The sequence below is a fragment of the Seriola dumerili genome, unplaced genomic scaffold, assembly GCF_002260705.1.
Source record: "Seriola dumerili isolate Sdu_G_001 unplaced genomic scaffold, Sdu_1.0 BDQW01000068.1, whole genome shotgun sequence".
NCBI lineage: Eukaryota > Metazoa > Chordata > Actinopteri > Carangiformes > Carangidae > Seriola > Seriola dumerili.
In genome coordinates this window covers 7,059,427-7,082,323 of record NW_019174323.1, presented here as the reverse complement: position 1 = coordinate 7,082,323, position 22,897 = coordinate 7,059,427, and the positions used below count along the sequence as shown (strand labels likewise).

Genomic DNA, 22,897 nt, shown 5'->3' with positions numbered 1-22,897 from the left:
AGTATAGTAAGGCATAAAAAGGCATAAAAACGTTATTGTATAGTGAGGCCTAGAAAGTCATAAAAACGACATAGTATAGTAAGGCATAAAAAGGCATAAAAACGTTATTGTATAGTGAGGCCTAGAAAGTCATAAAAACGACATAGTATAGTAAGGCATAAAAAGGCATAAAAACGTTATTGTATAGTGAGGCCTAGAAAGTCATAAAAACGACATAGTATAGTAAGGCATAAAAAGGCATAAAAACGTTATTGTATAGTGAGGCCTAGAAAGTCATAAAAACGACATAGTATAGTAAGGCATAAAAAGGCATAAAAACGTTATTGTATAGTGAGGCCTAGAAAGTCATAAAAACGACATAGTATAGTAAGGCATAAAAAGGCATAAAAACGTTATTGTATAGTGAGGCCTAGAAAGTCATAAAAACGACATAGTATAGTAAGGCATAAAAAGGCATAAAAACGTTATTGTATAGTGAGGCCTAGAAAGTCATAAAAACGACATAGTATAGTAAGGCATAAAAAGGCATAAAAACGTTATTGTATAGTGAGGCCTAGAAAGTCATAAAAACGACATAGTATAGTAAGGCATAAAAAGGCATAAAAACGTTATTGTATAGTGAGGCCTAGAAAGTCATAAAAACGACATAGTATAGTAAGGCATAAAAAGGCATAAAAACGTTATTGTATAGTGAGGCCTAGAAAGTCATAAAAACGACATAGTATAGTAAGGCATAAAAAGGCATAAAAACGTTATTGTATAGTGAGGCCTAGAAAGTCATAAAAACGACATAGTATAGTAAGGCATAAAAAGGCATAAAAACGTTATTGTATAGTGAGGCCTAGAAAGTCATAAAAACGACATAGTATAGTAAGGCATAAAAAGGCATAAAAACGTTATTGTATAGTGAGGCCTAGAAAGTCATAAAAATGACATAGTATTGTAAGGCATGAAAATATCTTGTTATAGTAAGGCATAAAAAGTCATAAAACGACATAGTATCGTAAGGCATAAAAAAAACAGAAATGTCACTGTATAATAAGGCATAAAAAACGAATAAAAAATACATAGTATAGTAAGGTATAAAAAGTCAGAAAAGTCATAGTATAGTAAGACATAAAAAGTCAAAAAAACAACATAGTATAGTAAGGCATAAAAGTTCATAAAACGTCATCTTATATTAAGGCCTAAAAAGTCATACAAACGTCATACTATACTAAGGCCTTAAAAGTAATAAAAACGACATAGTATAGTAAGGCATGAAAAGGCATGAAAACGTCAATGTATAGTAAAGCATAAAAGCTCATAAAAACGACATAGTATAGTTAGGCATAAAAGTTCATAAAACATCATAGTATATTAAGGCCTAAAAAGCCATAAAAAAAAAAAAAAATAGTAAGGCATACTATAGTAAGGCATAAAAAGTGATAAAAAATGTCATTGTATAGTAAGGCATAAAAACATTATTGTATAGTGAGGCCTAGAAAGTCATAAAAACGACATAGTATTGTAAGGCATAAAAATATCTTGCTATATTAAGGCATAAAAAGTCATAAAAACGACATAGTATCGTAAGGCATAAAAACACTGAAATGTCACTGTATAATAAGGCATAAAAAACGAATAAAAAATACATAGTATAGTAAGGTATAAAAAGTCAGAAAAGTCATAGTATAGTAAGACATAAAAAGTAAAAAAAAACAACATAGTATAGTAAGGCATAAAAGTTCATAAAACGTAATCTTATATTAAGGCCTAAAAAGTCATACAAACGTCATACTATACTAAGGCCTTAAAAGTAATAAAAACGACATAGTATAGTAAGGCATGAAAAGGCATGAAAACGTCAATGTATAGTAAAGCATAAAAGCTCATAAAAACGACATAGTATAGTTAGGCATAAAAGTTCATAAAACATCATAGTATATTAAGGCCTAAAAAGCCATAAAAAAAAAAAAAATAGTAAGGCATACTATAGTAAGGCATAAAAAGTGATAAAAAATGTCATTGTATAGTAAGGCATAAAAACATTATTGTATAGTGAGGCCTAGAAAGTCATAAAAACGACATAGTATTGTAAGGCATAAAAATATCTTGCTATAGTAAGGCATAAAAAGTCATAAAAATGTTATTGTACAGTGAGGCTTGGAAAGTCATAAAAACGACATAGTATAGTAAGGCATAAAAATATCTTGCTATATTAAGGTATAAAAAGTCATAAAAACAACATAGTATAGGAAGGCATAAAAAAACATAGAAATGTCACTGTATAATAAGGCATAAAAAACTAATAAAAAATACATAGTATAGTAAGGTATAAAAAGTCAGAAAAGTCATAGTATAGTAAGACATAAAAAGTAAAAAAAAACAACATAGTATAGTAAGGCATAAAAGTTCATAAAACGTCATCTTATATTAAGGCCTAAAAAGTCATACAAACGTCATACTATACTAGGGCCTTAAAAGTAATAAAAACGACATAGTATAGTAAGGCATGAAAAGGCATGAAAACGTCAATGTATAGTAAAGCATAAAAGCTCATAAAAACGACATAGTATAGTTAGGCCTAAAAAGCCATAAAAAAAAAAAAAATAGTAAGGCATACTATAGTAAGGCATAAAAAGTGATAAAAAATGTCATTGTATAGTAAGGCATAAAAACATTATTGTATAGTGAGGCCTAGAAAGTCATAAAAACGACATAGTATTGTAAGGCATAAAAATATCTTGCTATATTAAGGCATAAAAAGTCATAAAAACGACATAGTATCGTAAGGCATAAAAAAACTGAAATGTCACTGTATAATAAGGCATAAAAAACTAATAAAAAATACATAGTATAGTAAGGTATAAAAAGTCAGAAAAGTCATAGTATAGTAAGACATAAAAACAACATAGTATAGTAAGGCCTAGAAAGTCATAAAAACGACATAGTATAGTAAGGCATAAAAATATCTTGCTATAGTAAGGCATAAAAAGGCATAAAAATGTTATTGTATAGTGAGGCTTGGAAAGTCATAAAAACGACATAGTATAGTAAGGCATAAAAATATCTTGCTATAGTAAGGCATAAAAAGGCATAAAAATGTTATTGTATAGTGAGGCTTGGAAAGTCATAAAAATGACAGTAAGTATAGTAAGGCATAAAAATATCTTGCTATATTAAGGTATAAAAAGTCATAAAAACAACATAGTATAGGAAGGCATAAAAAAACATAGAAACATCACTGTATAATAGGGCATAAAAAACTAATAAAAAATACATAGTATAGTAAGGTATAAAAAGTCAGAAAAGTCATAGTATAGTAAGGCATAAAAATATCTTGATATAGTAAGGCATAAAAAGGCATAAAAACATTATTGTATAGTAAGGCATAAAAAGTCATAAAAACGACATAGTATAGTAAGGCATAAAAGTTCATAAAACGTCATCTTATATTAAGGCCTAAAAAGTCATACAAACGTCATACTATACTAAGGCCTTAAAAGTAATAAAAACGACATAGTATAGTAAGGCATAAAAAGGCATAAAAACGTCAATGTATAGTAAAGCATAAAAACTCATAAAAACGACATAGTATAGTTAGGCATAAAAGTTCATAAAACGTCATAGTAAATTAAGGCATAAAAAGTCATGAAAACGTCATTGTATACTAAGGCCTAAAAAGGTCATAGTATAATAAGTTATAAAAAGTCATAGTATAGTAATGAATAAAAAAGTCATAGTAAGGCATTTGAGTCAGCAATTAACCTAATGTGCATGCGTTTGCGGGAGGAAGCAGGAGTAACCAGAGAGGACCCTAGCAGGCAAAGGGAGTACGTGCCATCTCCACATAGAATGGCCCCAGGTCCGGGATTCAAACCCAGAACCTTTTCAGTGTGGGGCAACAGTTCTAATCACTGTACTACCCCCATGACAAAGTCATAGTATAGTAAGGCATGAAAACATCATAGTATAGTAAGGCATAAAATTGCCTAGTATGGTAAGGCTATAAAAGTCACCGTATAGTAAGGCCGCTTAGTTTGTTTATGCCTTGGGCTGGACTTGCTATTCCCACCTGTAAGAGATGAGTTGGCTGGTGTAGTGACTGCACAGGCCAAGTGATGATAACTGCCAAATTATTATAGCCTACATGTAGAAAATACCAATTATTGTGTAAACAGCAAATGGATTGAATGATTACATTAAACTCAATTGTAAAGATGACACCAAGTATCTCTTTACAGGTTGGATGAGTATGAAATGTGGTCTATTTACAATATTTCTTCATCAACATCACAGTGTAAAAAATCCATCACCCTGCTTTCATTCCCTCAGTCTGCAACATGAATGTTTACTGTCGCCATGGAAACAGGTGCCAGTTTAGTAGTTAATGTTAGCTTAGCCTAAATATTAACAATGAACAATAAAATTACAATTTGTAATTTCTTAACAAAACAAATCAACACCAACAGCCATACTATGAAAGACCTTAACCAGTTCCTGTCACTTCATATCTTACAATCACATTAATTGTCGCCGATTATTTGGGGGAAAAAAACCATAAACACATAAAAGACTACGTGCTCTTACTTTGAGAAGCGAAAATGGCATCGTCAGCAGGTGTTTTGCGAAAGTTTGTTTCAAAACTCTGTGTGTGTAAAATTTAAATCCACAAGCCTAGAATTGAGATCCACAAATGCTTTTTCGCTTTACAAATAGAAAATTGATTAAGAAATGTCTGTTTGAAAGTTGTAAATGTTAGGAAGATATTCACAAATGCCTTTCATTTATTTGTAAATTAATTGGATGTATTCACAGATTATTTTTTTATTTGTGGACTTATTATATTTGCAAATCCATTATATATTTATGTGAATTTGAAAATATCTTTTTTGTATTTGTGGAAGGCTTTTAATATTTACAGATTATACATTTATGCACAGATTGTCGATCTGTTCAAACAAATAATATTGAAACAAATCTACCTCCATACCAACTCATCTATTTCCTTGTCTCTATCTGTCATCTGTCTCTAATCATCTGTCTGGCTTTGAGATTTTTCTTTGTGTGTGTGTGTGTGTGTGTGTGTGTGTGTGTGTGTGTGTGTGTAAACTTACGTGAAGGGCTCCGTCTCATGGACGTCCAGGGCAGCTCCACGTATCCTGCCCTCCTTCAATGCCTGGGCCAAGGCTTTCTCATCCACCAGACCTCCCCGCGCAGTATTGACCAGGAATGCACCCTGACGCATCTGTGGCACACAGGACACAGAAATACAAAACACATCAGCACAGATGAGCAGACATATAGCCGTTTATTTACAGATGAAAGATCGGATGTGTGCGTTTCTCTGTTTCTGTGTGTCTGTCAGCCTGGCAGTCAAATTAATCTGTCTGATCTAAAGCACATCAATCAGGATTGAATATCTGCAATTTAGGGTCTTAGAGCATATTACACGGGACAGAAATTGAGAAGACACCTGAAAGATCTAGATGACAGGCAGCACCTGGGAGAAAATACTGTCAGATGTGGGATAGAGAACAGTCTTTATCCAAAACCGAGAGATGAAATGAAGGATGAGGGATGAGCTGAAAGATGAGGCAGTGCCACCACCCATTGCTGCTTGTAGGGGGAAAAAAAAGGCACAACAAAAAGTGTAAGAGGGAGGAAGGAAAAAAAAAATCAAATGAATATGCTCAGAAGAAAGTAATCCCTTAATCTTGACAAAAGCTAAAATCCAGGGGCATGAAAAGCCTTTACGCTGGCAGGCAGTCTTTTATTAGGCCTTGGTGGTTTTGACACACACAGAAACACACAAACATGCACACACACGTTTCCACTTTAGAAGCCGAGAGCGACTGCCAAGATTTTTGGTGAGAAAAGAGAGGAAAGTGTTCTTTCATTGCAGCACTTAAGAGGCAGCTGAGAATCTTAAGCTTTGGAAAACGACACAGAGTTAACTAGGTTAGGCTATCACCCTACACCCACTTCTCCTCACACACTGAAAAACTCACAAACTTCAGAGAGAGAAGGGCACACGGGAGACAAGACAGGAAAAAAAAAAAAAAACAGTGAGCGGCAACATGGGGAGATATCAAGAGAAGGAAGGGAGATGCTTTTTCAGCCTGTGCAGTTCCTCAGCGTCCCTGCAGGTGTCACCCAAGGCAGCGCCTCAGAGTGCAGCCATCGACTCAGAGAACAGCACTTTCCCCTCACTGTGCTCTCAGCCCCCTGCTGTGCAGCCTAGTCGATATATTTGCTGTAGCCGTGGGCTGGCGCTAATTGCATTTGACAGAGCAAAGGAATGAATTTGTGTCCAGCTTTGGTGGAGCTTAAGATAAAGAGCAGGGAATGTGCAGGCAGGAAGGCTGCTGCCGGTTCCTCTCTTTTTTCTCTCTCTCTCGCTCGCTCCCTCTCTCTTTCTACCGACTATAATGCTCTTTAGGACAGCCTCCAGGCTGACAGAGTAATAATACACCAGCAGCTCTGCTTGTCTACCTGCTAGATAGCACTGCATTAAGCCCAGGTCAGGTCACAGCTGTTCAATGGGATGTTCAGCTCTGTCTGGATGACACGTCTGCATGTGTGTGTGTACGTGTGTGTGTGTGTGTGTGTGTGTGTGGGTGTGTGTGTGCCTTTTACTAATGTTACCTGTTTGATGGTGAAGTCGTTGATGAGGTGGTGGTTGTGTTCGTTCAGGTTGCAGTGCAGGGAGACGCAGTCGCTCTGGTAGAGCAGGTCCTGCAGGGTGTAGACGCGCTGGACTCCCAGCGAGCGCTCCAGGCCGTCCTGCAGGTAGGGGTCGTAGAAGATGACGTTGAAGCCGAAAACCTTGGCTCTCACTGCCACCGCCTGGCCTGAACGACCTGTGCACACAGAGTAGTAGATGGTGTTTATTAATGTGCACTGTCAAACACAGGAGCTTTTCTATGACATTTCTATTTTAGGTACTAGAGCAGGGATTCTCGACCTTTTTGGGCAACTTATGTCACAAATTGCATCAATTCTGATTAAGACAAGGAAGGATTTCTACAGACATGTCTGTAGAAATCATCAGATTTTTGAGGACTGGGAGCCAACACTGCACAGTACAACACCAAGTTGCGAACCGCTCTTAAAGAATCCCTGATCTAATGGAGTGACTTAAATACTGCAAACGCAAAATCAGCTACAACATATTTTTTCCTAAAATGACAGGAAAAGCAAAGGGCTGCAAACTTATCATAATGAGCACTTAACATCCTGCCTGTTGAACACAACAAACATGAAAGAGCAAAAAAAAAAAAAAAACTTTAAGACACCATTTAATATCCCTAAAAACCTTTCGCAGGAAGAGAACAATGTGTTAGACGCTCTGTCTCTCAGAGCCATTTGTTGTGTAGGCAGTGAGTATCCACTCTGCTCTGCTGCTGAAGATGCCCGCTCCTACTCCTGCTCCTGCAGCAGCAGCAGCTGAGTGAGAGAGTTATGGAGAGTTGGATGTTGTTGCTGGTGAAAAGGATCGATAAGGTCCTTTACACTCTCAAGGTCCTCTCTTTGTGATGGAGCATTATGTCTTGCTCTTAGGCTCCACAGACGAGGAGGATCACTATCACTATCTCTTTTTATTTTTTATTTTTCCTTTAATCTCAGCAAATAAGAGACACCAGCATAAAGACTCAGTGACAACAGCATTGTAATACTAAAGCAACTGCTCAGACGAATCCTTTTCATGGTGGTGATGGATTATAGCTGCACTTTAAGATTATTTTCATTAGCGATTAATTTATCCATTACAGTAAAAAAAAAAAAATTTTTTAAAAATCAGCCTTCCTGAAGTGACAAATCTTTTTTTGGTGTATTCACTGTTCCTCAGCCGCCCGTCTGCTTCAGTTACAGCAGCAGCAGGGGAACGAGTATTTCCAGTCAGTTTGAAACACACCAGGTCGTTTTGCAGCTGCAGTACAATCTGATTTACTGATGCTGCTGGGGGTGGGGTGGGGGGTGATGTCGAAATTGGCATCTCAGCTTCTTCTACAACGATTTTCCGCCTGTGTGATTGTTGGCAAATTGGTGCAAAGTGGTGGGTTTAGAGAGAAACTGTACCTCTTTGATTTTTCAAAATAAAATCTGTTTACAGTTGATATTTCTGGTGTTTAAAAATATCTCAATTTCCTAATTTTGTTGTACTCTAGCTGCACCAGAACCTATTAGGAAACTATTAGTGTATTTGTATGGATTTTTCCTTTAACATGGCAATACCTAAGAACCAAAAACAGTTTGTATCCTTTCTGTATTTCTAAGCCCCCCTCCCTCCCTTCCCACACTAATCAATGCCACTAACGGTGAGTGTGTGCTGTAACCAGGAGGTTTGAGCTCTGACAACTCACTCTCCACTCTCAGTGGCAGACTTTTGCTTTTGTGTTTTGCACAAAGACTTGTGAAATCAACTCCTTCCAACCCGGTGAGGATGTAATGGAGATTGCTTAAGGCCAACTCGGGGGAAAGAATGGATATGAATCTTAATATTTAGGAATGCTTTCAGTTTTAATGTATACAGCAGGCCGTCAAGAAAATGATTGGATGAGGTCTTTTGCGTTCGTGTATTTCTCCTAAACAGATAAAATGATGTGCCTATGTAGTGCCTTAGTGCACAACATTTTGGTTTCGATTTAATATCACGATGTTAATGAAGATGGTTTCTTTTATTGACACACATCACCATATTGCAAAACAATACCATTGAAGCTCGACACTACTACGCATTATTTTACCTTAAATAACTAAAGCAATTTACAACTAGCATGAAATCAGTAATTGCTGCCAAAACAATTGTATGATCATGTTCGTGTAACTCAGCATTGTACTGTTGTTGTATTACTGTCTGTGTAAAATCCATTATTGCTTTTTGTGTCTAATGTGTCTTTTTTCTGAGTTTTCATTCCTTCTTTTTTTGTTTCTTGTCTTACTTTGGATTAAATTTAATAGTAAATGTTTACTGATCACAGATTTAATACTTTTTTCAATATTACATTTATAACCGTAATATAACTATAATGAAACTAAATATAGAAAGTTTTTACATTCATTATTATACCTTCTAAATAACATAAGCAAAACATAGCCACTCCAATTTATTCCAATTTATTTATTTTTGGGCCATTTGGGGGCAGCAGAAACAAGCTACAACCACAACACTACTATTATTTGGAGTATATATATTATTCACGCTCCCTTTTTGTTCTCCATCATCTCCTGTACGAAATATCTAGCTCTGTAGCTGTTTAATGTTCCCTATGTTCCGCAGCTAGTCAGGAACTTCGTCGTTAAGTGCTAGGCTGATAGCTTACAGTGAGTTGTTGTTTTTTTTCCTGCTCGCTGCATCAGTAAATGACACTGATGCAAAACCAGCAGCTTTAACTGGTTTTCATCACAAGAGGGAATAATCCTTGAATAATGACAAACAACAAGTTCAGAAAAGGTGACTCCTCTTAGGTGAAATTAATCAATTTGACCAAATCGAGCAAAGGGTTGACTACACTACTAATTTGGGATTATTTACGAGGCAGAGGCATTCATTTTATTCTTATTAAATACCATGATACAACATTTCATTTATTAGTAAAAACTAATAATCAAATGAATTCGTCAGTGAGCTCAACACTCTTTCTAAGAGTGTAGAGGTCGAAGCTTGGCATGGCTGGTACTTCAAGTGCTCCTGTGTCTATTGTTGCCCCAGAGCCAGAGGTTTTTTCAGTCTGTGTATTTGAAGCCTGGTTGTATGTGCAGAGTCCTACAAACAAACACCAGGAGGCCTTTGCTCTCCCCAACCTCCTGCTTACAATGGACATTGTTTTGGAGATGGCTAGAGCCAGAAAGACCTGGAGAGGAGGCTGGAGGTGGGAGGATGGGTGAGAGAGACAGAGAGAGATTGGTGGGGGCATTTTCTTTGCCAGGACCTGCTGTTTGGGCACAGTAAGTCTAGGCAGCTGTCTGGGACCTGTAGTGGGGGGAGGAGGTTGTGTGTTTGTGTGTGTGTGTGTGTGTGTGTGTGTGTGTGTGTGTGTGTGTGTGTGTTTTGTGGGGGGAGTGTATGTGGACAAAGAGATAAGGTGGCACTCTGGAAAGGTTTTTGAGAAGACAGAGTATCTGTCAGCCCAGTGATGTTGAGACAGGGCAGAATGACGCACAAATACACACAATCAGCTGTGAAACAGGTGCAGAGAGGGAAACATACACACACACACACGCACGCACGCACGCACACACACTGAGGCAGAATCCAGTCTACCATGAGGAGCCTGATTATGGCAGGGCAAGATGTCGAGGGACCACAGTGACAGAGTCGAAAACAGAAGAGAGAAAAATGGAGATATAATGGTGAGCATTAGAGCAGTGGGATGAGAGAACAGTGTGGCAGAGAAAAGGAAGTCAGCCCGGAGGGAGGTGAAACAGACAACCTTGAGATAATCTGTGGGACGGGCAGAGGGAGAAAAATAACCTTATCAGGGCAGGAAAACAGAAGGCACACTGAGCGGGGAGAGGATATGAAAACACAGAAGGAGAGGCATGGAAAGGGAGCAGAAAACTGAAAACAAAGGGGAGTTTAACGACTGAATGTCTTTTATTCACCGAAGCCGATGAGGCCGAGGGTTTCACCACGGATGCGGGCGGCGCCTGACGCCACCTCGCGGATCTGCTCCACACTCTGGACCCGCGTGCCCTCCCGGAGAGCCTGGTAGAGCCAGGTGTTTCGCCGGTAAAGGTTGAGGATGTGGCACAGGGTGGAGTCCGCCGTCTCCTCCACAGCGGCCGAGGGAATGTTACAGACTGCGATTCCTGGGGAAAGAGTCGCAAACACAACACAAGGCAGAAGCGTTTAAAAATGAATCTAGCTCAGTGCCAGAAAATATCAATATCATACTTCTAATGATCTTTCTTTGTGCTGTTTGATTACAAAATGATTAGTTAACGATATCAGGCAGGTTAACTGATAGATTGGCTGAACTTGTGGTTAATTCAGTGAACACATAATGTGAGGTTGTAGACATTTATTCAGAATTGAGATACACACTTTGAATCACCTAGAATCACTAATTTGGGGAAGAGAATTTTGTAAAACAATAACAAGATATGATCATATCATCATAATATGACCCCTCTAAAAGTCAAGATATGATATATCTAATAATTGTGTCCCTATTCTATCTAAACCTATGTCAACGTGCATAATATAGCAAGTTTTAGGCACTTTCCATCAGAAGGCTCATAATTTTATTGTCTGCAGAGAATTCAAACCCCCTGACCCTGTGGTATTACCTTGCCTGTCCTCCACCACACAAGGGTTTTCTTTTCTTTTATTATTCCTATTTTTTTCTCCTTTTTTTCCAACATTTATGCACTTCTGTCTGCCCTCGCTCTCCTCTAATGTCCTCATCCCACTCTGTATCTCAGAGTAACAGCACAGCCGTCTCTGGACAGCAAAAAATAGCCCGAGCCTGCTCAATCAATGGCCCCTTTTCTTCTCCCCGAGAACAGCCGTCATATCAGCGCCGCCTTCTCCAGGCACGATAGCTTTTGACTCCTGCGTTGCGAGGCAGAGCGCCTTTGGTGAGTGGGTGGCAGTTAGACACAGTATCTCGTATTGGCAGGGAAATGGCAGCTTTGTCAACTGTAAGGGCTGTTTGAGCCACCAGCCAGCTGATATAAGCATGGGTGGTGGTTCAGAGAGAAGACTGAACCCCCCTCAATCTCTCTCTCTCTCTGTCTGTCTTTGCCTTTCTGTCTCTTAGAACATTCGGACTCACAGTGGGAAGTCCACCATTCATCTGACTCTTTAATTCGGCCTTTGATACCGTTCTTAGAATCCATACAGTAAAGAAATGAGGAAACGCTAAATGTGTCCAAAGCAGCCCGTCTTTCAGCTAAACCACTGTCTACTGTCTGATCTTATTTTGACCTCTAAAAACACAGCGCCCCCATTCGGCCAATCACTGAAATTTTCCGCATGCGACATTGCAGCGGCGTGATGAATCACCCCCTCAAGGTTCACTTAAATCTGATTACTGGTGCTCAAGGTATTGTGCATCATAATAAACAGACAAACAAATGATCAAAACAAGCGAAGAAGCAGACACCAACCCACACTACTCCCCATGAAGTCATTAATACAACATGGGATAACGTGAACTTCAAAGCACAAGCACATCTATTACGAAACAAAATATAAAGCCCCTCGAACAGAACAGAACGTAGCTGAAAAATGCACATACAACACTACATACAAATGTGACCATTTTTCTACTCTATAATCTGTAATACTTTGTACTTAAAGGTTTAATACTGCTTATGTTTTGGCAGTGACTGGATTCGTACCCAGCTCTCCAGCAGCCTTGATGTCGATGTTGTCGTAGCCGCTGCCGATGCGGATGATGATGCGCAGAGCTTTGAACTTTTCCAGGTCCTCTCTGGTCAGGGTGATGGTGTGGTACATCATGGCTCCCACGGCCTCATTGAGCACCTGCGGACACACACATACACACTCATAAAATTTAGTGTGCTAACTAAATGAAAAGCTAGTGTTTTATCTCATTCATTAATCAGTCTTTTGTGGATCATTTTGTCCATTGCATCATCCATGCAGACTACGGAACAGAGCTATTATCCCATTTGTGTTCATAAGATCCCATGACAATCACAAGATCACATTCCTTCAAGAGGAGCCATGAAAATCACATGTCTGGCATGACTTTGGACACTTAAGAGAATGTTTAAGATTTCACAGTGAGGGGAAGTGCAGACATCACATGGTCACCAGAAGCCCTGACACACTGTCCTTTTACAGACCTGAGCTGGAAGTGGAAACAAGTCATTATATTGTCTCGGAGGGGCCGCGGTTCTGCGCAGTCAACACTATTGCACTCAGAGCCCGAGGGCGTTAATGGACAAAAGATCCGGACAATTGACTGCACAGAGGTCATGGCGGCTGCTGATCGCAGGATAAACCTTAAGATATGACAGCGTGTGGTGGGTCAAACACATATTTAGATGAACTTGATGATCTTTTGACTCATTAACATTTGGAATTAAAATGTATCTTGAGCGAAAGAGACAAAAAAGAGCCAAACAAATTCATTTCAGCCAGAATTTTTTTTTTTCATTGCTACTTGGTAGTACCTATTTCATCTGTTTGTCCTGGACTAGAAATCCCTCATTGTGCTCTTATTATTTTATAATAATGTTTTATTTGGGAGTTATTTCTTTCTTGGGTCTATGATCAGAGGGTGTCATACATGTTGTACATATAGTAAAGCCCCATTACATACATTACAATACTGACTCAGCTTGGATTGAGTTAGTGGGGGATGTATAGTGGCTACAAAGAGAAAGTGTTTCTCCGAGCCAAATGTGTAATCTCAGTACTTCCCCACTAATATCACCAACAGTAAAACGTGAAACAGAACATAATTCTGAACTCTGAACTCATATCTGACTAAACCAACACTTTGAGGTAGATATGGACATGGACTATGACGCTTCATTCACCTTGAATCAAGTATTCCAGAGAAAAAACATTTTTGCACGTCACAGTTACGAAGTTACGCGCCACAATTTACAGCATTATTTAAATAACCACATGGTGGCGCTGTTGAATCTGGATCTGCACTAAATGAAAGCAGTCTGAGTCAACAAATTTTTGAGATTTCCTGCTAACAAACAACCAAAAACAAACCCTTCTTGGTGTAGAAAATACCCATACTCGAGTCAAACATTCGCCTCAGAGTAAAAAAAAAAAAGAAAAAAAAAAATGAATTCAGTCACCTCGAAGGGGCCCTCACTGTGAAAAACCTCTCCTCTGCTACTTGACATGGACAAGGTGACCCGGGCTGTGCTTCAGTCCGATGTGGATCTAAACTGTTCCCCCACAGTATCAGCCACAGCTCCTGTCAGCCGCCTAAATAACAGCTCTGCATTCACCCCCAGCCAAACTGCATTAGCTTTCCTGTGATTAGCAGATTAGCTCTGAATTTCCATACTGCTTTTATTGGAGCTGAGTCCCAGCCAGGCCTTCCAGATACTAGTTCAAGGTTAAAATGTTCCTTACACGCAACCAGCCAAAATGCGCACACACAATGACACACACAATTTTCTCCCTCTGGGCTAAGCCTGAAGGTCTTGTGTTGTTTTTGAGCTGGTGATGGAGTCTTTTAGCGAGAGCTGTGAAGCTACCTTTTTTAAAATTTCATTTTAGGGGTAATCGACTCTGAATGCAGTTTATATTAATGGAAACTCTGACCTAATCTATATCCTACTCTCCACTGTAACCAGAGCCTTATTGCTTGTAACATCTATCATTTCTGATGATGTCTGGGCTTTTCTTCACATGGCAACGAGACCTCCCCTTTTGGCCTGGGTGAGCGTGAGAGAAAGAGAGGGAGAGGGTATACTGTTGCAAAGGAGTCACGATTTGGTGGTCCACGTTCTGTACGGTTTGTGTGTGTTTGACTCTGGCTTACTGAGGAGGGATTTTATGGCTATGAAATCATCCCACTCGTGAGCAGTGTGGATGTATGGGGGATAAGAGCTGGTTGTAACGCTGAGAAAAGATTCTCTCCACCTGGCAGAGGATGTGCTGTTCAAGATGTTGCTTTTTAGCGCTATTTAGCATGCTGCTCATCTTAAGGGGTGACATGGCCATGATTACAGCATTAAACAATATAGAAGAGGCATTAAAAACCGTAGAACAACATCACACAATAACGTGGAGTAGGTTATAAAGAGAAAGATACGATCCCGTATTGATTACACCTTTTAAACCCACTTAAAAAGTGAAGCAGAGATGTGAGTAAAAGGCATAAGACCATTAAAATGAATGAATGAGGCTAACATTACAAATAATAAAAACAACTCTACACTTCAGTGGATATGGACTTGAAAGACCAGTTTGACATTTTGGGAACAAAACTTATTCACTTCCTTGTCTAGAGTTACATGAGAAGCTAATGCCACTATCATGTCAGTGCAGTATATATGAAGCTACCGCTAGCAGCCAATTAGCTAGCTTTGAATACAGACTGGAAACAGCTAGCCTTCCACTTAAACTCAATAATAAACAAACTGACTGGTTGCTCTCAGTAGCTTCGTACTTGCTGCACAGACGTGGTATCAATCCGCTCATCGAACATTAAGTCTTGGCAAGAAAGCAAATAAAAGTATTTTGTAAATGTCAAAAAGTTCTTTAACTGGTGGGATTAGCCAAATAATTCATGAGTTGATCAAGAGAAAATGAATCGATACATTTGAGAACAGAATAATAGTATATCTCTTACAAAGCAATGCCCAACATTAAATTGAATAACTTTGCATTCTGGTCTTTATGTTGGACGAAACAGGCCATTTCATTGTTTAAAGACAAAACAGTGGATTGAACAATGTTAATACCAATGGATCATTTGCTTACGTGACCAGTCATTAGTTGCAGCCCTAAGCTTAAAACCACAATTGGATGAACAGAGTCAGGCAGTGTACAGTGTGTTGGGCCAATGTTGACACTATGCCATGTGGGCAATTGTCCAACTTTTACAAGCCATATGTGACCATGAGGCACGACGACTGTGAGAAAGACGAGGGATCATCGACCTTGGATGATGACGTTGGAGCGCAGGTGCTGTGTGCAGGATTTGGTCTTGCTGAAGTGGTATTGTAACTCGATCTTGATTAGTATTCGCCTGTGTGTTTCATCATGCCCCTATCACTCGGGAAATAAGGGCTTAGCGGGTGGAAGACCCCGACATAACCTCAGGCTACTTTCATATTCCACCCTTGACCAGCCTTTCCCATGAGTTCCTATATTGTCTGGTGTGGATGGAGGAGAGTGTGGCAGCTGGTGTCTACCCCGACAACATCATACTGAACTCCTGGAGTCATCAGCACTGCATCGCCGCATCCATGCCGCAGAAAGAAGAGATTGGACATTTTCAATCTACACCAACCCTCTGGGTATCTAGGCTGCAAGTTATTACTGTGAACTGCTGAATATGCTGGCGAGGTGAACATTACAATCATGTTTTTCCTGATAAGGCAGTGTTAAAACAAACAAAAAGCTACCCCGCTCCCCCTTTCTCCTCACCGCCCAAGGTCTTTGATTGAATTGATCTCTATGCAAATGCTTTGTTTTTAATATGTCCCATTTTCATAAAAACAGCGAGAAGAAAGATGTAGCGGCTCTCACTCCGTCTGCAGATGGAGAGATAGCACTTTGGTGATACCCATCTCTGTGGCCATATATTGTTTTGCAGCCACGGCGCTGCATGAAAAGCAATAAAGAGGCTCTACAAGCCAATGTAATTACACTGCATCCCCGCCATACAAGACTCTCTATTAGAACAATGGCACTGATATAGGCGCCACGCTCTGTGCCACAAAGTGACATTAAATCATAATGAAGTCACTATATTTTAACTTGCAAGTGCATATGGGGCCAATATAACGCGCTTCACACATCAGCAACGTGATGGGAACAGAAAGAGGCAGACATGAGTGAGTGGCAGGCTCCATGTCTCCATCAACTTTCTGCTGTTTCTGATGCGGAGCAGTGCGACAGTGCAGTGCAGTGTGTATGTGTGCGCTTGTGTGTTTTTCTACCTTCTCGTGTATCTCCTGTGTGGACTGGGCATCGCAGAATGCAACAGTTGCCAAGTCTTTCAGGATGGGCATCTCCACGGTGCAGTCGCGCCCATCAAGGAGCGCCACTAGGGGGCGCGGATGCATTGGCCCGTTCATGATTTGGGGCCGAATACCTGGAGACAGACGGAGAAGGAAAGAAAGATTATTTTAGATAAAAGGGAATATTTTTTTCATGATTGCCAGAAATTTCAGAGGCAGTTATCACAAAAAAAAACTTTGGGTTTATAACGCAGAACTATTTTCAGACACTAGGGGTGGATGTTGAAATATTTTTAGCGATTTGGTTGAAGCTTTTTTTCCTTGTTACATTGAGACAATCAGCATGTGACACTTTCCTGAGAACTGGAGTCAACTCTCTTGTTTTCTCTTGTTTTCTTGACAAAAAAATCTGATAATTAGCTGCTGTGTGTATGTGTCTGCGCACTTGTGTTCTGATTAGGATATAGTAGGAAGCAGGCCTTCTCCAAACTAACAAGCGTTGCTCAATAAATCAATGCGCCTACTCAAGACTGGATTAGACCACAGCCTCACTTACAGGAATCCTCTCTGTCTCATGGCTCCCAAACACTCACATAGAGAAACCCTCACATACACAGATATGAAAATACAAGTGCATAAGAATATACACCATCTGCAGGTGTTTTACACACACACACACACACACACACACACACACACACACACACACACACACACGTACTCCATAATACCAAGAGGAATATATTCCCTTGTGTGAATGTACAACTGCACACCAACACATGCACACTTTGGTTGTTCTCATTTCTCAGTTCAAAGGAGAGGATCCTGCATTTGCCTCAATGTGAATGGAACCAGCAGCTGTGGAACAGAAGAGGAAAAGAAAAGAAAAGACGAAAAAAGAAGAAGAAGAAAAGAAAGAGAAAGAGCTACACTTTTAGAAATGAGTTTCACTGCACCCTACCTCAAAAGAGCCATGTATCATTGAAATAGAGAGTGTTAGAGAAAACACTACGAGCCTGAAACAAAACCACAGCCAACTCACATCTGCACTTCAGTGCACTTGACAAAGCGCATGTTGCAACTCTAGTTTTTGTCCGCGCTCGACTCTTTCTCCTTCCCTCCCGCCACTTTTCTCACTTAAAAGTGAAGAGAGCCGAGAAGAGCCGAGCTGACCTTCTCACACATCCCACTGAAGAAGACGTGTCACCTTGAGAAGACAGACAATTACCAGCCCTGCTTCATACAATGTTAACAAGCGAAGAGCATCAATATTCATTGCTGCTTCTTCGCAGAGTGCAGCTCAGAAGCCAGCCTTGTGGATGGATGGACCTGAGGAGGAGAGCTACGGTTCCCCGCTGAGTCCCAGTGCCCTCACACTGCACAGGTCGTGATCTTCGCATGCAGTCACCAGCTATGGATCTGTTCAAGCTGACAGACCAAAAGTCAGTCCAGACAACAACAACAACATCCCCTATGGACAGTTTCTGTGTGATTTCATGACATCACTTTCTTATCTACTGTTTTCTTGCTCTCCTCTGGTTTCCTGCTAAGATCCATATCTGGATGCTTAAGTGTGAACTCCCTCTGCGTGTGTGTGAGTGACATGCAGGTGTGTGCAACTGCGTGCTCTTAAAAAGTGCTCCCATAGATTACGATGACGTCAGACAGCCGGGTTCCAGATAAGGAGCAGGGTGGAGGGAGGAGGCGAAAGGGGAGGTGGAGGAGGGCTCATTAGAGACATGCTCTGTGGGATTACAGCAGCAGAGGAGGCTCATTAGGGCAGATAAAGGTGAAATTAGGAGATTGGAAAGTTGTGTGTGTGGCCATTGCACAAATAAACTGAAACACAGAGCGGGAAAACAAACAGGTGGGAGGGGGAGGGGAGGAAGAGCGAGACAGAGAAGAGTGAAATTAAAATGTAAAACGAGCGTGCATAAAAACAGACTAAACACTGCCTGTTAGCCTGAAGAGCTCCCAGGAGACATATCAGAGAAGAAGAGGAGGAGGATGAAAGGAGAGAGAGAGCAAATAAACGACAGGAGACACGCAGAGAAAGCCCAGCTGACAGAAAGCGAGCAGTCCAGCAGCGCAGCCTCTCAGGGCAGGGGGAGGATCGGAGTGGAGGTGTTGTCTCCCCGTGCCTTCCGCTTGTTGTCATGGTGATCACTTAACAGGCTTTGGCTGCCAGTTTTAATGCACTTTATTTTTGGCACCACTGGCATCTAGTGCCGAGAGTTGAGGTCAGAGGCGCAAACACCCGTATCCTCCTCACACTCACGGTTGTAAAGGGCGGAGGAGATGTTTTCTTTCCTGACAGACTGACAGACAGACAGACAGACAGAAAGCCGCCTCCCCCCTCCTCCTCCGTCACCCACAGCCCACCACCAACCACCATCACTGCTTCCATGCCTACTTATCACACTCCCTGTTCAAGACAGATGACATGTCGGCGGGAGGGGTGAGGCATAGCAACTTGGCTGTCTGTGCCACATCTGCAACTGACAGCTCGTTGAATATTAATGGAGGCAGCTGGTAAAGACTGGGCGGCAATGGCCGAGACCATTACACCAAACTGGTGAGGTGCTCGCGCAGTTAGTCTGACAGGGTGCACGTATGCACACAGGCGCTGACACGATTAGCTGATTAATCGAAAAACTGAAAATGAACAATTTTGATAATCGATTTATCGATAAGTCATCAAGCAAACAAAAATACAGCTTATCAGATATGTGGATTATCTGCCTCCCTCTGTTATCTATCATTATAAATTGAAAATCTTTGAGTTGTGGACTGTTGATTGAACTGAAGACATCACCATGTTTGTGGCATGTTATATAGACTAAGCAATTAATCCATTCATTAAAAAAGTAATACACTGATTAATCAATAATGAAAATATTTATCAGCTTCATATATGGATTTCCATAAGATGACACTTGACACAGTGCAGCTCAGAATTTTAAAAATTTAAAAGGATGTTCATTTATTTTTGGCCACAAGGGGGCACAAAGACATCTGAGGAAGCTGACAGATGAAAAGGTGTGAACAAAAGTTGTTATGACTGATGTGTTAACAAACATCGAGCACACACAGAGATACATTAACATTCATTTGGAGTCGTGCTTCTGCTCACCTGATGAATACAAGTCCAATATTCACTTTTCTTTGATCTCTTTTTTGATCTAGAAAAAAGTAACTGGCTCTTCAGACATCTAGCACGATGCTCCAATTTCACCTGCTAGTTTCTAACCATGACTGTCATCTCATGCTGGGCAGGTGATGTACAGTGCTCAGATTCAATCATAAATGTGCAGTAAAACCAAAAGAATGAGCTAAAAGAGGGCCGCAGAGTTGATTGATTTCAGCGCTACAAGGCAGGCTACCTCGCTCACATCACACAGTCATTCAGTTCTGAGGTAAAATCAAAAATATTGATTAATGCATTGCAGTTTGCGGCATTTGACTCACAGAAAACACCTGTAACCTTCTCCCCGCTTCATCTAACCAGTAGTTACATGCGTAGTTACAGATTATAAGACAGTACATGTGGATGTGCAGGTATGGGAAGCCGCGGATGAGGCAGCAGGGGAGAGAAACGACTGGCAGGCTGCGTCGAACCCTCAGGCAGAAGTTAGACAGGCTGAACTCCATGAATCATCCGCTGGGTTTCTCTCTGTCTGTCTGACCTTTCAGTCTCTGACTCCCTCAATCTCCCTCTCTCACCGACTCTTCCTCTCTTACAGTTCACCCCATCGTCTGCGCTGTTGTATTTCCCCAGATCTCTCCCTGTATGATAGCATCTTCTGACAGCTCCTCCTTTTCTGCCGATGCATAGCCTCGCTATCTCTGTTTGCTCGCTATGCATCTGCTTCTCCTCCCTTTATCTCCCTCTTCACGTAAAAATTTCTCTGCTATCATTCCTCTGCTGTCTTTTAGTAATCACTCGCCCCTCCTTTCTCTGCCATCCTTTCACTTCAACTGTCTTTTCTATCACTTTCTCTCCCTCCCTGTCGTTCTGTCTTTCCAGGAGCTGGAGTGTGTATCTGTGTGTGTGTGTGTGTGTGTGTGTGTGTGTGTGTGTGTGTGTGTCCTCCTGTGTGACAGATTGATTCTCACTCTGCTGATTTTGATGGAGAGGAGATGATGTATTCGGGGAGTGGAAGCGAGGAGGTGACAGGCAACACTCCCCCTGTGGTAAACAGACAGCATGCACATCAAACCAGCCTCAACCAGAACCAGTGGGTCGTCTTGTCAGCTGCTCAATGCCACCACACCCGGTTCTGATAAGCGATGCATGCATGACACCGTTCTCTGCACCTGTCCAATCTATGGAGATCCTTGATGCGCATCAGGAATAGCCAGTAATGATGTACACAGTTATCTAGAATATCATTTCACGTGTTTAAATGTGTTACATGTAGCAATTTAAAACATCAAGATATAGTGTAAATAAATGGATATAACTTTGTATTAATACCATACTTGTCTCTGAAGTTGATAATATAAGTCAAGAGGGATTTTCTTTATGTTTTTCACTAATTTCACCAACAACAAAAACAAGTGTATGAATCTAAGTTCAAACTGAGATACATTTGATAGATATATAAAACATATTTTAGACATGTAACCATTGTTTCAACAGCATTTAACTACATGTTTAAATACAGTAACTTAGAAGCTGTTAAAACAATAGTTATATGTATTTTAGATGTCTTAAAGACTTTCACTTTTCAACCAATTCTTAACTTGAATGGAAAGGCTTTACACCAGCAAACTGGAGGTGAAAAAACGGAAAAGCTTAAAGGAAATCACTATATGTCACTTATGTTGTCATCTTGCAAGGGGGGTGTTGTAAATCAACTATTTTCCAACCAGCAAATCACCAAAATCAGTGCTTACTGGGATCTACCTTTTCCATAAACTGTTAAAAATAAATTTACTATCCTTTTAAAATTGTACCTTTTGTTTACCTTTTATCTCACGGTTACAATCTCACTGCGGTTTTTTCCCCCACAAAGCACAGAACTGACAGACACCTACGCGTATCAAAAACAAGATGTACTGGTGTTGTACTGCATGGAAAGGAGCTTTCGCATTCACTCTGACAAACCCTCACTCAGCTCTCTTGTTTTAACAGCGCTGCGAACAGCTCATTCAGAGGCAACACAGAGCAGAGCAGAAAGAGCAGAAATAAAACTGGGTGTTCAGCAGGTCTGCCATGTTCTCCGCAGGCTCCTGTGCTGCTGCCCGGTTTCAAGCAGCTGCTGGCTGCCTGACTGCAAAACAGCCGGAGATTCAAACTGAGCCACGAATCGAGCAGAGATAAGAGGAGGACATACATACTGTATACACACACAGAGTGCGTCAAATGTCAACAAATGTGCACATCGACGGAAGAGGGGAAGGTGGGGGTTATGTGTATGTGTTTTTTTTTTTTTTTTTTGGGGGGAGGGGGGGTCATGTCAGAACTGCAGGAGGCAGAGTGCTCTTAATTTCACTCCTCCATCAATTAATCCCCCTCATTTCCTTTCCTCTGTGTTCTCGCTTCCTCTGCTTGCTGCTAAACTGTTGCCAGGCTGCAAATGTGTGTGTGTGTGTGTGTGTGTGTGTGTGTGTGTGTGCATGCGTGCGTGTGTGTTTGATGATTTGGGATGGGTAAATTTTCACTCAGGGAGGCAGCTGCTGTCGTGGGCTTACCTGCCAAAGGAATACATGCATGTAACACATGTTCACACACATACACACCCCCCCGCTGAGTCTTGTGTGTGCAATGATACACTCCGTCAGATCTAGGGCAGCAACAACTGATTTTCTCCATTGGTGATTAATCTATAAAGGATTTTTTTTCTCCTCCTGATCGATTAATTGCACGGTCTATAAAATGTCAAACACAGTGACAACAAATCTCTGCCACAAGTAACTAGAATCATACTTTCATCCCGGTTATGTCCTTGTAATGGAACAAAAGCTGCACATGATGATTTCTTAAAGAATCCTCTCTAAGTAGACCATGTCTGGTTTTCAAGATGATGAAAATGGGCCTTGAAATTGTTTTTTTTTTTTTTAAATTGGTATCCATTACTGCTGGATATCATGTTACTAAAATCTTTTCAAGTCCCTGTAATAAAAAAGGTGGTGAGCTCAGAGAGCAGTCTAAAAACAGAACACTTCTCTCAATTAGAAGGCACAACAGTCATCAAAAATGAGAACTGGGTCACAATGAAAATTATTTTGGAAATCTAGGTCTCCAGTGAAACCTTTTTTTTTTTTGTTT

The 22,897-nt window shown here is 40.4% G+C and overlaps 1 protein-coding gene across 6 annotated transcripts in view; it reads right to left on the bottom strand.

The window, feature by feature from the left end:
- The window catches only part of LOC111219696 (C-terminal-binding protein 2), a 111,077-nt gene that overhangs the window by 8,112 nt on the left and 80,068 nt on the right, over positions 1–22,897 (bottom strand). For all 6 annotated transcript variants that reach the window (XM_022742416.1, XM_022742418.1, XM_022742414.1 and 3 more), the window contains 5 exons: positions 16,603–16,757; positions 12,334–12,478; positions 10,591–10,797; positions 6,631–6,845; positions 5,100–5,230 (listed from right to left, as the gene is read on the bottom strand). In XM_022742416.1, coding sequence (XP_022598137.1) covers positions 5,100–5,230; positions 6,631–6,845; positions 10,591–10,797; positions 12,334–12,478; positions 16,603–16,757 — 853 coding nt within the window. The remainder of the gene's footprint in view (positions 1–5,099; positions 5,231–6,630; positions 6,846–10,590; positions 10,798–12,333; positions 12,479–16,602; positions 16,758–22,897) is intronic.